General features: G+C 34.1%; 1 protein-coding gene across 2 annotated transcripts in view; it reads left to right on the top strand.

The window, feature by feature from the left end:
* LOC102803200 (carnitine O-palmitoyltransferase 1, liver isoform-like) overlaps nucleotides 1-15,871 on the top strand; it is a 62,265-nt gene extending 46,394 nt beyond the window's left edge. The window contains exons 12-18 of one of the 2 annotated variants that reach the window (XM_085495475.1): nucleotides 1,616-1,642; nucleotides 3,401-3,551; nucleotides 4,125-4,196; nucleotides 4,759-4,919; nucleotides 5,076-5,232; nucleotides 8,254-8,370; nucleotides 11,086-15,871. In XM_085495475.1, the coding sequence (XP_085351601.1) occupies nucleotides 1,616-1,642; nucleotides 3,401-3,551; nucleotides 4,125-4,196; nucleotides 4,759-4,919; nucleotides 5,076-5,232; nucleotides 8,254-8,370; nucleotides 11,086-11,283 (883 nt within the window). In that variant the 3' untranslated portion in view covers nucleotides 11,284-15,871. The remainder of the gene's footprint in view (nucleotides 1-1,615; nucleotides 1,643-3,400; nucleotides 3,552-4,124; nucleotides 4,197-4,758; nucleotides 4,920-5,075; nucleotides 5,233-8,253; nucleotides 8,371-11,085) is intronic. The other variant, XM_085495477.1, reaches the window with a different exon arrangement.
* Nucleotides 15,872-16,426: the final 555 nt, after the last annotated feature.

Raw genomic sequence — 16,426 nt, 5'->3', positions numbered from 1 at the left:
TGAAGGCAACGCATTATCACGTCGGCAATGGTGAAATATTCACAACCAGAACGGTAACAATTTTTACGTAGGCAACGCAGAGCCAGTAAAAATTTGCGTAATGGGATGTGCATAATAAAAAGGTCAACGCGCGGAGCGCGAATGGTCACAAAGATAACAACCCACTTGTTCAGCGCGTGACTTGGGGTTAAACTTGGGCCAAGGTTTATTAGATTAGTCAGTTTCACCAAGAAGTGCGCTATTTTTTTCGCTGATCACCCAGTTGTTGTAGTATATATTGTATTGCTTTTCCTACTTAGTGCATGGTCTCGAGGTAACGTAAACTGCGGCCTCTCATCGAGTGTTTTACACTCGGAATTTGTACTTCGCCCGATTATATTGGTATACGCGAAACATTAATCTTTTAAAATAAATCCTGAGACTATACATGATGTAAATTCAAAATAATGTGATTAAATTTTTATTGTGGGGTCTACATTATTCTGGGTTACTTTGCGATGTTATACCAAGACTTGTGAAAATAAAATAGTGTTCTTCTGCAAACTAATATAGACGATTTTTCCAATCTTCTGGTACCACTCGATTTTATTATTTGAACTTGGCGGCAAGTAACCTTTAGTTTCCCAGTCTATTGTGTCCATTCATAGTCTTAACAATAGGGTGTAAATTGCCATGCGAGCCTACCGCACACGACCGCGGTAAACCGGGGTCATGGAATCTATGCATAAATTTGCATAAAATGCGGTCGACCGGCGAGCACCCACCACCACCGCGGTAATGACCGCGGTAAACCGCGAGTTTGATTTCCTACTCTTCCCTTATCAAATTGTGAAAACCGATAGTGGCAAAAATAAAACAATAATTTTTGCAGCATTTTTAATCGTTTTATATTAATATGTTACATGAAATTGACTGATTTGATTGACCCTTTGTGTGCCCAAAAGTTACTGCATACATGTATATTGCCATAATTTGTTATATTTTTACTAAATTTCATCACCATTTTGGAGCATACAGACACCATCAGATATTGCTTTTAGTATATAGAGTAATGCATACACGTACTCACAGGACAAATCCTTATTTTAACCTAGCCCTAGCCCTAACCCTTAGACTAATATTGATACTGTATTTGCTCTATTAGAAGTGCATATTTCAATAGAAGCACATGTAAACCAAAAATTGTACTGATTTATACTGAGTCATTAAAGCGGGATGGTCGTCACCTGCGCACGCGCGGGAATTGAGTCCCAAACGACAATAACAACACACGCTAAAAACATAAAGGCTCATGGTAGACGCGTGTTTGTAAACAATGACACGCTATGGCCATTTGACGCATGCGCAGGTGACGACTCCCCCGCTTTAAAATATGATTCATTTTCTCCATAGTAACACCTCTGTAATATACATAAGTGTATGTACTACAAATAGAGAAAATACGATACTTTTGGTCTTTTACTAACCAACATATTCATCTGATAAATCACTTTTAATGCACTTGTTTTACGCTTTGTTGTCTGATTGTGATGAGATTTTGATTGTCTCTTCACTGACACTGCTAGCTCTATTAGTCCTTCACTATGTTTCTCTGCACTTTTGTTCCACTTCACAGAATTCCTGGTGTACCTTCTCAAACTGGGTGAGTACAGTATGCATCACTATCAAAACCTTCCAGTATAGCTTCGTCAATCTTCTATGTAACCAATTCAATTTAACCGGTACATGATAAAGTGATACTGTGGAATACTTTATTTTCGCTTGGAATTAATTTTCGCTATTTTCATTAAAGGAATGATTCAGTGAAAATAAAATTCCTTGAATATACCTTTTTTTCCTATATTTGACATTCAACTCAACAAAAATCTGTGAAAATAAATTCCATACAATACACCCAAAAAGTCTATTCAGTGAAAATTAGTTCCAGCTAAAATAAAGTATTTTACAGTACTTTTATTGGTGTTTTATTGGGACTGTCATGTGACATATTTGTATGAATATGCATGAATTGTGATGCCCTTCATAATCATGTTTCATGTAATCAGCTTTTTGTCTGAATGTTGGTGATTGTTTCTGCGTCCCATTTTATTGTTCACATTTTTTTTGCTATCACTTTTGAATCTTCTTCTTGCGTATGCAGATTTACAATCTGTATCCAGAGATTCACAGTTTGAATTCAGAGATTCACAATTTAAATTCAGAGATTAACAATTTGAATTCAGAGATTAACAATTTGAATTCAGAGATTCACAATTTGAATTCAGAGATTCACAATTTACATCTATTGATTTACAATTTTAAATCCAGAGATTTTACAATTTGGATCCAGAGATTAACAATTCAAATTCAAAGATTAATAATTCAAATTCAAAGATTCACAATTTGAATCCAGAGATTCACAATTTGAATTCCGAGATTCACAGTTTTTATTCTCCAATATTCTTATAATCAAATCAGTAAAATTAAATTAACCTGAAAGTAAGTCTTCAGAGTACAACTACACTACCCCACTAATCATATTTCCCTTTTTCTGGTTTTGCTATTGCCCCCCAAAAAGGGATTTACCTGCCCTCTATGATTACTACACTCCTGATTAAGTTGTTATTACTGTAGAAGTAGGAAATATTCATGTGGTTTTAATTTCGCAAAATCAGCAGTAAGACCAAAAGCTGTCTGTATGACGTTGGAATGTAAAACACAATCAAAACAACACTCACTCCTGATCCAGAATCAATAATAAAGTACATACACACTAGTTTCATACAATGATTGTGATTACTGGTATGAATGGCCCTGCAGGAAATACCCGTTCTGCTGGAGGCTGCACATTGACTGACTGCTTCATGTGGTGTGTGACCCTTTGTTTTTTTATTCACCAACCTTTAAATTTAAACAAGTTGCGAAAAGCTTAAACAGCTCAAAACCGTGAAATAAAACACACACAAAATGAAATGTTTCTACATTATTTTCAATACAATATACCACCCCTGCCTTCTTCAGTAAATGTTCACCTCAAGAGGGCTCTTTTCTGTCAGTAACCGATGACACTGTATTCATAGCATTCTGTGCTATAGTATAATTGAATAACATTCTATAAGTCTATCGGAATCGCGTTCATCGCCTTGTGATTTTATCAAATAAATGAGTAATTCATTGTAATTTATTTTCGTTGAAAATAAATCAGCAAAAAAAAATTCTAGGGGAAATGTTTTTCCTATCACTGGTTTGCATTTAGTACATTCCATTCCAGTGAAAATACTTATCCCCACTGGTTTGCATATAGCGCATTCCAAATCAGTAAAACCCCCCACCCCCTACTGGTTTACACTTTTAAATCAGTGAAACTGAATTACTTTGCAATGTTGTCAGCAAAATAATTTTTTTCTTTCTTTATTTACAGTGTTCTGTCTGGGAAATATGATCCCAATGGTTACTGTTTGCCATTTGCATATTTCGACCAAGCCGCAGTACGACATCCATTCCAGCTCCAGTGGGAGGTTACTGAACCCCTTGCTGAGCACATTAACAATGCTTTCGCTTTTGCAGTCAAGGTATATTCAACTCTACCAATAGTTTTGATATTTGAGCGTGTGATTCCATCAAATACATATTTGTTATGGTTTACAAATTGGTAACATTGACTTTATGATTTTTACATAGTGTTAACTCACTGCCGGCTTGTACGCATACGTAGATTACCGAAATGAAAGGGAAAAACGTCATCATCAGGCAGTCGGTTAAGCCTTACCAAGACTGCTTTTTTAAATTGAAAAATTGCTGAAATACACAAATTGAGGTTCAAAAGCTTCGTTTGTATCACCACAAGTTTTTTCTTCAGACTTTCGAATAGCCAGTTACAGAGAATAATTTCAAGAAAACCCTAGAAAAGTATCCATGTCTTTCCTTCAAACAAGTTTTTCCCTTTTTCTATGAAAGTGCTGAGAAATTATGTCAGACCTGCTTGTGTTTCAAAATGATTGATGGGTTTCTATTATTGAGGGTGGCTTTCGGGGAGCAGATTTTTGTGCTAACGCAATTCTTTGTGTCCTAAGCTCTTTGTTCCATGTGAATGAGGCGTTTTACTTAACATAATGACATGGTTGTAATTCGTTGTCTCTTTTCAGAATAACGATGACCTTGATTTGTGTGTGATCAACCATGATGATTATGGCAAGGGATTTGTTAAGAAATGCAAGGTAACGAGATCAATGTTATTTTGTGGGATTCATTGCTATTCACACAGCCAAAATACATACGGGGCTTAAACTTGACAGTTGAAAGGGTACTCATTTTCAAGGCCAAAATGTATAAAATGGTCTTAGCACATAGGAATAATATAGGGAATATTGAAAGGCACCAAGATATTCACGATGGTATCAATGCACTGGCATTTTGCATCTCACTGAAGTTTATTAAGCCCTGCAGCAATTTGCTCTAAACGTGTAGCAGTACATGTGCTTTCAGTACTCAAGTCAACAAGTCTAAAAAGTCAATGTTAAAATTGATATGTTCCAGTGTACCCTGAGAGCCAATATAATGTGTCACATATGCAGAGATTTGTTTTCATGTCCATTCGCCAATCATACATTCAAAAAGTTACCTTAAAACTTTTTTTTTTCTATTGTTCTTTTAATTTTGTATTGCTTATAACTTTTACTGATAGAAGTGGCAGGGCATTTTGAAAAGCCTATTTTCTTTCATGCTTCCAGGTCTTCTTTGCCTATGAATGAATGAATATATTTTATTTTGTAATTATAGGTGAGTCCAGATGCCTACATACAACTGGCATTGCAGTTAGCATATTATCGTGAAACTGGTCATTTCGCTTTGACGTATGAATCCTCGATGACAAGACTGTTCCTACATGGAAGAACAGAAACTGTACGATCGGTCACAAAAGAATCTAGCCTCTTTGTTAAGTAAGTGTTTATTTGAATCATGTTCCAATTCTAAAAGTTTTGTTTACTATTGAACCAACAGAAGATGTTTTTTGGCGAATTCAAAAACACTCCTTAGCAATGGTGGTTTATAAAAAATTAGAACTTAACTTACAAACTTCATATTTCTGTTTCTAGGGCGATGGAGGATAACGATAAGACATCAGATGAAAAGATTCGTCTGATGAGGCAGGCTGCGGAGGCACATCAAAAGATATATCGTGATTGTATGAGTGGATATGGATGTGATCGTCATCTGTTTGCACTGTTTGTTCTCTGTAAAGGACTGGGTCATGTAAGCCATCACAATACTGTATCACTGTAAAATACTTTATTTTCACTTGGAATTAATTTTCGCTGAAGGAATGATTCAGTGAAAAAATATACCTATATTAATATTCAACTTGTCACAAAAAAAAAATCCATACATAACATCCAAAAAGTCTTTTCAGCGAAAATTAATTCCAGCTAAAATAAAGTATTTTACAGGGTGAGCGTCATACATTATTCTGGAGATTATCAGTTTGATTTAGAAAAAAAAGTAACGGTTCTTTCCAGGCTCGTGGCATTCATAGCTGGAAAACATAGTGTGCGATCCAAAGGAGGTGTTGTTATGACAAAATCTGGGTCACCAGTGTTTTTAAAACACAGCGTAATTTGCATGATGTATTTGTTTTTGCATTGGGTTTTGGGGTTGAATGTATTTTTTTGTTTCCTTAAAATTTTGTTTTTTGACATGATTTAAAAAGTCTTATACTATGTTTTCGCTATTACAGTAATAGCACATGTGCTTATGTAAATGACAGATGTCAAAATAAGTCATATCTTAAGAATCAAAAATACACTGATGCATGCACACTTCTGTTACAGATGCGCTTCCAATTTCGCAAATAATGGTATTGTTATTGAAAAACAACCTAATATTGTTACAAAAAAAATTACACACTAATATTCTTCCAATGATAATTTCTGTCCCATAATGCATTGCATATTTTGGTATGCTCACGTACTTGCTCAGTAGTTGCATTACAGTGTCTTTTTAGTCCCCGTTCGGACGTAGTCCGAAAACGGGGACTTATGTTTTGCCCTGTGTGCGTCCGTTCGTTCGTCCGTCCGTCCGTTCGTGATCACCTGTATCTCGAACATGCATGGACCGATTAAGTTCAAACTTCACTCATACATCACACATTATATGGGACATATGCACATGCATTTTTTTCATGATCCGATTAACGATAGCCGAATAGCGGCCATTTTAAGGCCGAAAATGCATCAAAATCACACATTTTCACCATTCCGGACCCGGATCTCAGTTATGCATGGATGGATTTTGTTCAAATTTGGTACATACATTAAACATAATAGGACCTTGATGCACGTCATTTTTTTGGGGGGATCGGGTTTGAAATGGCCGACTGGCGGCCATTTTGTTTTAAAAAATTCAGTTCTGGATCCGTATCTGAGACATGCTTGGATTGATCCAGTTCAAACTTCACACACACAAGGTACATCATGTCACAAGTATGTATGTGCATTTGTTTCATGAACTCATTAACGATAGCGAAATGGCGGCCGCTTTAAGGCCGAAAATGCATTGAAATCGCACATTTTCACCATTCCGGACCCGGATCTCAGTTATGCATGGACGGATTTCAGTCAAATTTGGTACATACATTAAACATAATAGGACCTTGATGCACGTTATTTTTTTTTTCGGATCAAGTTCGAAATGGCCGACTGGCGGCCATTTTGTTTTAAAGAATTCAGTTCTGGATCCATATCTGAGACATGCTTGGATTGATCGAGTTCAAACTTCACACACACAAGGTACATCATGTCACAAATATGTATGTGCATTTGTTTCATGATTTCATTAACGATAGCCAAATGGGGGCCTCTTTAAGGTCGAAAATGCATTGAAATCGCACATTTTCACCATTCCGGACCTGGATCTCAGTTATGCATGGACGGATTTCAGTCAAATTTGGTACATACATTAAACATAATAGGACCTTGATGCACGTTATTTTTTTTTTCGGATCAAGTTCGAAATGGCCGACTGGCGGCCATTTTGTTTTAAAGAATTCAGTTCTGGATCCGTATCCGAGACATGTCTGGATTGATCAAGTTCAAACTTCACACACACAAGGTACATCATGTCACAAATATGTATGTGCATTTGTTTCATGATTTCATTAACGATAGCCAAATGGCGGCCTCTTTAAGGTCGAAAATGCATTGAAATCGCACATTTTCACCATTCCAAACCCGGATCTCAGTTATGCATGGACGGATTTTGTTCAAATTTGGTACATACATTGAACATAATAGGACCTTGATGCACGTCTTTTTTTTTTCGGAATCAAGTTCGAAATGGCCGACTGGCGGCCATTTTGTTTTAATAAATTCAGTTCTGGATCTGTATCCAAGACATGTCTGGATTGATCAAGTTCAAACTTCACACACACATGGTACATCATGTCACAAATAGATATGTGCATTTGTTTCATGATCCGCTTAACAATAGCTGAATGATGGCCATTTTAAGGCTGAAAATGCATCAAAATCACGTATTTTCACAATTCCGGAACCTGATCTCAGTCATGCATGGATGGATTTTGTTCAGATTTAGAACAATGTGTTGTACATATGCAGGTGCATTTCGGTCATGATCTGCTTTGAATGTATATGTCACTCAAATATGAACGGAACGGGGACGTGTCATTGACAATGACTTGTTTTTGGTGTTTTCTCAATAAAATAAAATATATTGTGAGTGTATAAATAGCAACAACATGGTTACAACTTTTGATACCAGTGATCATATCACTGACTGCCAGCTCAATTTCTTGACAGGCAAGTGTCTTCTGGTCAGCTTTTAACATTCTTCTATGTTATCCGATTTGACACACGTACAATGCAAATGCATTCTCGGATCTTCGGGGATACAACAGTTGTGATGCCGGCATGTTCACAATCACTTATCTACAATTCATGGTCATCTTGAAAGAATATAAACTTGTATGTATGTATGCTCGCCCATGAAATCCAGCAGTATGTAAATTAAGCCAATTTGTGACGTCTTAGAAATGCTTATTAATATTCATAGCACATGCCTCTTGTGTTACGTGGTAACATATAATATTTTATTTTATTGCAAAACATCAAAGACCAAACAAGAGACTGCATGCAAGTGAAGCTCAGTGGTGCAAAAATTGGATTCATGCGCGAACTCCCTTAGGGCAAATTCTGATAGTTGAGCTGTATTTAATCCTGCATTTACCAAGAATCAATGTTTTCTATATTTTGCTTGTAGGAAAGTGACTTTCTGCACACTGCTTTGACTTTACCATGGACATTGTCAACAAGTCAACAACCACAACAGCAAATGGCTGGTAATCCTTCAGTTGGTCTGCCATGTTACAGAGATATGGTAAGAATGTTTTGTCTTTTGATTGGCACCATGACTATGACCAGTGATGTTTACTGTGAAGTATCACTAGCTGATTTGGTGCGATAAACATCACAATATACACATTAAACATCATCATTTCAACCAAATTGAGCAACTGTATCACATTCACTGTCGTGATACGATGATTTCGGATCACTTGAATAGTCTAATGACACAAACTATTATTTTAAAAATATTTAAATAGAATGGTAGTATTTCTGTCAATTATCGATAGCAATTAACAGCCATGATTGCAAAACTGCTTCCACCAGCTCGCTTAGACATCATACTTAAATGATTTGTAAGCGTACTTAAGTAATTGACAATTTTTTTCATTATTTTGTGCTCTGAGTTGGTCATATGATAAGAAGGTCATCACCTGTTATTACTTATTTGTATAGTTGGTTGATATCTCATGGCGCATTAAGTGATGTATTTTTCAGTTTATGAATAATACTAACACATGTTGTCACTAACCACACACACTCTACACACAAGTAAAAATATCTGGGAATAACCTTATCATAGTGTAAGTGAATGAATGAAAAATGTATTTCACCAAAAAAAAAACAATAAAGGTAGAAATTGCACAAATAAATAAATAAATAAATAAATAAATAAATAAATAAAAAGAATAAACAAATTCTACTTAGAGAACTTTCCTTTTTGACTCCCATGTGCGAAGCACATACCGTAATGGGAGTCTTTGCAGTTAGTATGTCTGTGTGTGTGTATGTGTGTCCGACTGTTCCACTGCTATCTCAAGAACCATACATCGGTTTTTGATGAAACTTGGTGCATAGATGCTCTGGGCCAATGCGCAGATTTGATTAGGTTTTGGTAAAAATCCATGCTCGTTAATTACCTAATTTGCATGATAATTAGCTAATTTTTAGCTGTTCTATGACTGTTCCACTGATATCTAAAGAACCACTCATTGGATTTTGATGAAACTTGGTACATAGATGCTCTGAACATATGCGCAGATTTGATTAGTTTTTGGTAAAAATCCGTGCATATTAATTACCTAATTTGCATGTTAATTAGCTGATTTTTAGCTGTTCCATGATTGTTCCACTGATATCTAAACAACCACTCATTGGATTTTGATGAAACTTGGTACATAGATGCTCTGAACATATGCGCAGATTTAATTACTTTTTGGTAAAAATCCGTGCATATTAATTACCTAATTTGCAGGCTAATTAGCTGATTTTTAGCTGTTCCATGATTGTTCCACTGATATCTAAACAACCACTCATTGGATTTTGATGAAACTTTGTACATACATGCTCTGAACTAATGCTAGGGTTTGATTAGTTTTTGGTAATAATCCGTGGATACTAATTACCTAATTTGCATAATTAATTAATTTTCAGCATTTGATATAAGTAGTGAGCATTACATTTCAATGAAACTTGGTACTTACATACTCGAGGACTATACAGAGATTGACTGTTTTCGATAAATATTTGTGCATATTAATCACCTAATTTGCATATTTAGTTAATTTTCAGCTTTTCCACGGGTATCTCAAGTACTAATCATCGCATTTCAATGAAACTTGGTACATAGATCCTTTAGGACTATGCAGAGACCTGATTAGTTTTAGGGTAAATAATTGTGCATATTAATTACCCTATTTGCATAATTAATTTTTAGCTTTTCTACTGATATCTAAAGTACTAATCATCACATTTCAATGAATCTAGAATTATGCAGACCCAATTAGTTTCCAGTAAATATTTGTGCATATTAATCACCTAATTTGCATAATTAACCAACTTTCACACTGATATCTCAGGTACTAATTATTCCATTTCAATGAAACTTAGTACAAAGATGCTCTAGGACAATGTACAAACCTAATTAGTTTGGGGTAAAAATCTGTTCATATTAATTCCCTAATAAGCATAATAATTCATAATTTTTTGGTTCTAATCACATTGCAATTAAACTTGGAAACATAGATTTTCTGTTACATTGCGCAGACCTCATTAGTTTTACACTCAAATCTGGTCATATTAATTTTCTGATTTGCATAATTAGTTTTCAGCTAAGTAATTTCGATTTATATTTAATGTGTCTCCAATACTCTCAGCACATGGGAGTTCTTTCTAAGCTTTCTTTGATTTTGGTGGGGATTACAGATTCTTGAGTGCCTTATACATGTCAGTCTATTGTCTCACTGCTGTACATTACACACAGGCTGTATTTCTATTGTGATTTAGTCGTAATTAAACAATTAATCTCACTAAATACAACTTGGATTTATACAAAACCCTGGCGATAATCACAAGTATCTGCTGTTGTCAGATTAGAGAAAATATCTTGTGTTTTTATATTCATCACAATAAAAAAAATGTGGATTGCCCAATGTGGAACTGTTGTTGATATATTGCAGAATACAAATATATAACTAAGCAAGGCTTCTGTAGTAATTTTATGCTTGATGCACTCCCTCTGTATGTTCTGTGGCCATTCTGCTTGTTAGTGAAGTAGTAAAATATGCTGCAATTTCTCCAGAAATTTTGAAATATAATCCAATAAACTCTCATGACTTCTTGTGAATGTTTTGATATAATTTTCTTAAATTATAACAACATTTTAAACTAAAGAAAGGCCTTTGAAAAATACAGAAATTGTGCAGCCCTGTGCATAGTATGTTTAATTAAATTTGTTATTTTATTTTAGGCATCTCCAGGAGGTGGTTTTGGTCCAGTATCTGACACTGGGTACGGTGTTTCCTATATGATACCAGAGGACAGCCGCTTTTTCTTTCATGTGTCATCAAAAAAGTCATGCCCACAAACGGATTCACAAAAGTTTGTAGATAAAATCTTCAAGGCTCTTGCTGATATGAAGGCTCTATTTAAAGATAAATTTGTGTAATAAATATGAGATTGAAGAAGACAAGAAATACAATTCTGATTATTAACTACCAGGTACCTATGTCAGAATTCAGGCTAACAGTACTGGGTCAGTGTAATATTATAACTACATAGCATTAAAATTGTTAAACTTAAAAAAGTGACAGCAACTAGAATTTTAAAATGTTGCAATTATTCGCATAAAAACACAAGAATTGTTGGTACTAAACATTGATGGTGCTCTTTGTGTCATATTTTTTTTTTTACTTAAAGAGTTATTGTTGATAGCATTATTAACTTTGTGATTATGCCAAAATATGTTCTTAGAGTAATGCTTCTTCTATTTTAATTGTCAACTGATAAAATTAATTGTACTTTTATATAAAATTTAAAAAAACGAGTTATGTATTTTAGTTTAAAAAGTTTGTGTAGGATAAGTACAGTGTATGAGTGGTATTGACAGCTTTGTGTATTGTGTTTTTTTGTATTTTTGACTGTCGGAGCTGGTTTGATTATTGTGTGGTTTGAATCCAAAATGTGATGTGTATTATAGTATTTTCAGTACTATCATATTTGCCACAGTATGTGATATGCAGCTTAATACAGTGTATCGACTTGTAGGCACTCAATTAGGATTCTACTTGCATTATTACAAGTAAGGTTGGAATGCTTTTTAAAAGATCACATTCCCTCAGTGATGTTTTGAAAATAAGGTTGTGTCTTGATGTGTGTATTTGTCGTAGATGTGCACAGTACAACTTTGTTTGACCTTTTTTGATGAATGAGACAGCTTGACATCAATACTGTGGTCATCCATCAATAACAGAAATACTGTTTTTAGAAATTTTCTACAGTAAACTTTTTCATTTTTGCTGCTAGGAATGTATGTAATTTTATGATATTTTGCGGAAATGGCAGACTCTCTGTGTCATAGGACCCCAGAAAAATTTTCATTGCTTTGGAATTTTCGTGATTTTCATCAATTCGTAAAAAAATTGTTTCTCACAAAATTCATGTCGTACACTGTATATCCTTAAAAGGCAGTAGTCGTCACGCACATGTGTGACATTTGTTTTGATAAACATTGATTTTTCTATAATCCAATGCACTTTTCTAATGAAATTACAAGTACGAGTTTTGCCTTAGGTGCCACTTCCACTAATTATCGTTGGCGAATCCTTGGATACCTTTCAAACATCAACACAAAGGATACCTTTCAAACATCAACACAAAATACTTAATTAAAGCTTGGTAACCTCTCAGTTTATACAGGTAAAATCGCCATCTTTGTTTATATGAGACCCCTATCTTGCGTATGCATCGCATGACGACTCCCGTTAATGATGAACTACTACAAATTCAACCACAATTATTGAACAACATTAACAACCACCCATCTATATGACATTACAGAAATTCTTAGTCACCGAGAGCATGCCTTAAAGAAAGGTGTATTTGATTCTACAACCGGCTTCAGTTTATGAAATCAATGCACATATCTAATTGTCAAAAAACAGCTACTTTAAGTTTGAATTCAACTTTCTACAAATACAAAAACACTCAAAACCCTGTTGTATAAATTTCTATGTACATGTATATATATGAAATTCAAATTCTTTTGATCAACTTAAATCACCTCAAGGAGTGCATGTGTTGCAAATAAACATATTCTTTATTTTTAACATATATTGTGGAATACTTTATTTTCGCTGGAATTAATTTTCGCTGAAAAGGCTTTTTGGGCATTTTGTATAGAATTTATTTTCTCTGATTTTTGATGAGTTTAATGTAAAATATAGGAAAAAAAGTATATTCGCTGGATTTTATTTTCACGGAATCATTCCTTCAGCGAAAATAAATTCCAAGCGAAAATAAAGTATTCTACAGTATTAGACATTTTCATCGCATTTTCAACCGTCACCAGTGAAAATCGGGCCGAAAACTCTTGGGGGAAAAGTGTACTTTGGGCTCGTCGTTGAAACTCTCCTGAACAGTGTAAAAAGATTGTTCAGAATAATTCAAGGTTGAGTTTGTGCTGTTTTCACCAGCTTTCTCACCAGTATTCTACAGAAGCATGTACAGAACTCATAGAAATACACGGTACAGTGGTGCACTTCTGAGCAATATAGAACAATTCCCCCCCCCCCCCCCCCGAATAACACTTATCTTTGTTTCAGGTCAGAATATTAAATCCTCACTTTCCTTCATTTTGTTTGTTTTCTTTTAAAAATGCATTCCCAGGATGTATTATATTTTCTAGGTGGAGACAAAAATAAATAACAAACAAGTCAGTAAATTTCATCACAGTTATTGATTAATAACATTTCTGTAAAACCGAACAAAATGTATGTGCCATTACAATTAAAGGATAGCTGTTTTAATAACATATCTACAATCGGTTGTTAGGGGTATGAGATTCTAAGAGAGATAAACTTGTTTTGAAATTTGTCAAAAAATACAAATAACATTTTCTTGGATTTTGTTGCATGTTGTAACTTGTCTTGGAGTATTTGAATTTAATCTCTCTTGTTGAAAGGTCAATATTGCATACAAGCTTTGAATGTCCTTGTGTCAAAATATTGTTGCAGTTGCCTTTAATTCTTCAGTTTTTGGTTCATAATGTGTGTATAGAGATGTATTTCTGTATTACAGTGTGTTTATTTGTGTGGGGTGTGGGACAAAATCTTTTACTTACAATTGTAACATTATTTGAAACTTTAAAGTTGCTGTTAGTTTTTTGTTTGTGTTATAAACTATTATCAATGCATTAGCAGAAATGCTGAAGAGGAATTATTTTTTGTTCAGGGGATAAAAATAAATGCTATGTTTAGTTTGTTTTAGTCAAAGTTAGTTTTGTTGCATTTAGATAAAAGTCATTCCAATGGCATATCATATGAATTACAGCTATGATATCATTTTATTTTCAATCTGTAAAATACTTTATTTTAGCTGGAATTAATTTTCATTGAAAACAAATTGTGGGTGTATGGTATGTTTTATTTTGCTGATTTTTGATGAGTTGATTGTAAAATGTAGGGAAAAGGTATATTCGTTGAATTTTATTTGTATTTTATTTTCACCGAATATGAATTTGAAGTAAAAAATAAAGTATTTTACAGTATATGGTAAAATTTATTATTATACCTTTCTAATTTGCATACTATTACAAGAAATGTATTTGATTGGTTGAGCTTATTGGAGTGCATTCTAAATCAGAACTCCCCTGAACAAAATATTTCAAATATAAAGTTTATCTTTGAGTACAGGATTTCAACAAATTGAAATGAATTGATTGCAGTCACATTTTGGTTAGGCTTGAAAATAAATTTCCATTTTTTTTGTTTGAAATCCAACATAAACCCTAAAGTTTTTAGTGTTATTTATTTCTGTGTGAATTTAGTTTATTTTACGAATGTATATATGTATTTATGCAACATAAAATGCAAGTTTTATCTTACAGCATCTTTAGAGCAAAGTTAATTTGACACAGTTTATATTGTACAGTACAAGTAAATTTGTTTAAACGTGGAACACCTAGAAACTGATTTTTATGAATTCATGCATTAAATTAAAGTGGTGCAGTTAATAGTTAAAACGCAGTGGTCGTTGCGCAGCGGTTGTTCGAATTTAATGTAAATAAACAATGTATTTTACAAGCGTTGTATACGTCACTATGAGTCCCATATTGAACAGGACGTGGCACGACGACTGTCGCCTTTTAAAGAGCGATGATCGTCACTCTGTCTTACTCGATAAGGGTCCCATAGTGACGTACAAAATGTTTGTTGTTTATATAAAATTTGAACGTTCGCTGCGTGACAACCACTTCCCTTTAATTGAGGTGTTAGATTATAACCGTTAGAATCCTTAGTTTTCATAAGTCAAGTAGAAACCATCATTTTTATCAATCTCTTATTCATTGACTCGTATTAAAATGGAAACCTCACAACTTTCAAGGTTTTGCTTCTGACCCAGGTAAAATTGGAAAAAAATTATTCATTTTTGTTATAAGATTAAATAACACAAAGAAGATATGTTCAACTTTTAACAATTAATATTTATTTAATAATGCATGCATTGAAGGTTGATTTCGGTCTTGAGGAAGCTGAAAGTGTCTTATGATGTTCTAAAAGACGAGATGGTGATAACTTGGTGTGTGTACTCGGATAAGATGGATAAATTGCTGCTAAATTTCTTTCATAGACTATCTACATATATAATTCTTCAATTTATTTGTGTTGTTTCATAAGGTCAGGTCTGAAGCGATTTTGCAGTGAGAGTTGTTTGTATTTGGGACAAAGGGATTGGCCATTAGAAACATGAAGGGACTGAGAAACTGCATATTTGTTTCTACTCTGTTCTGAGCAAAATTTCTATTGGCCCATCCCTGAATATATAATTTTTTTTTTAAGTATGTAAATCTTAGGTGCTGCTTTTAATGTGTTTTAGTTGCATGTTCTATCGTGGTTTTTTTTCTGTCAAAAGTTGTCTTTTATGCAACTTTATTTGCAAGAAGTTCATCTGATGTTTTCACAAGTTGCAAGTTTTTAGTGGTGTATTTTGCTAGAGTTCTAAAATAAACAAAGTTTACAAAAATTAAAATTGAAAAACTGTTGTAGTCATTACCTTGCCCGTACCATCAAAGATGGAAGGGAAAGGTATATTAAGGGAAAAATTTTGTCCGGCGTTGTCGTCGTCGTCGTCGTTGTCGTTGTCGTCGTCGTTAATAATTGTTATTGTGTGCATGATAACTTTACTCATTCTATTCCAAACTTCATCAAACTTGGTCACCTTGTTCATCAGTATAAAGTCTTCCCTGAGTTTGAACAACAGATGTCCTGTATGAAAATATCATGCAAAAATTGAGAAAAACTGATAAAATATTTTGACTGTTTCTACTTGACTGATCACTGGTGATACACATCAAAGGTCACTGACCTCAGTGGAAATATGCATTGTTGTATGTTTTCAATGAAGCAAATGATTTATCTTGTAATGATATCCTTGGTAATGTATCTCAGAATCCCTTACTGGGTTTCAAAACCAACTCATGGAGAGATTGCACAGTCTGATACACATTTGCAAACCTACCAATAAATCTTTACAGAAAACAAGATGTCAGAAAATCAATATAAGCACTCCTATGAACTGGGTGCCAAACTTTG

This window comes from Saccoglossus kowalevskii, chromosome 21 (assembly GCF_978046115.1).
Source record: "Saccoglossus kowalevskii chromosome 21, keSacKowa6.1, whole genome shotgun sequence".
NCBI lineage: Eukaryota > Metazoa > Hemichordata > Enteropneusta > Harrimaniidae > Saccoglossus > Saccoglossus kowalevskii.
The sequence above is the reverse complement of the archived record's forward strand: the minus strand, read 5'-3'. Positions and strand labels throughout refer to the sequence as shown.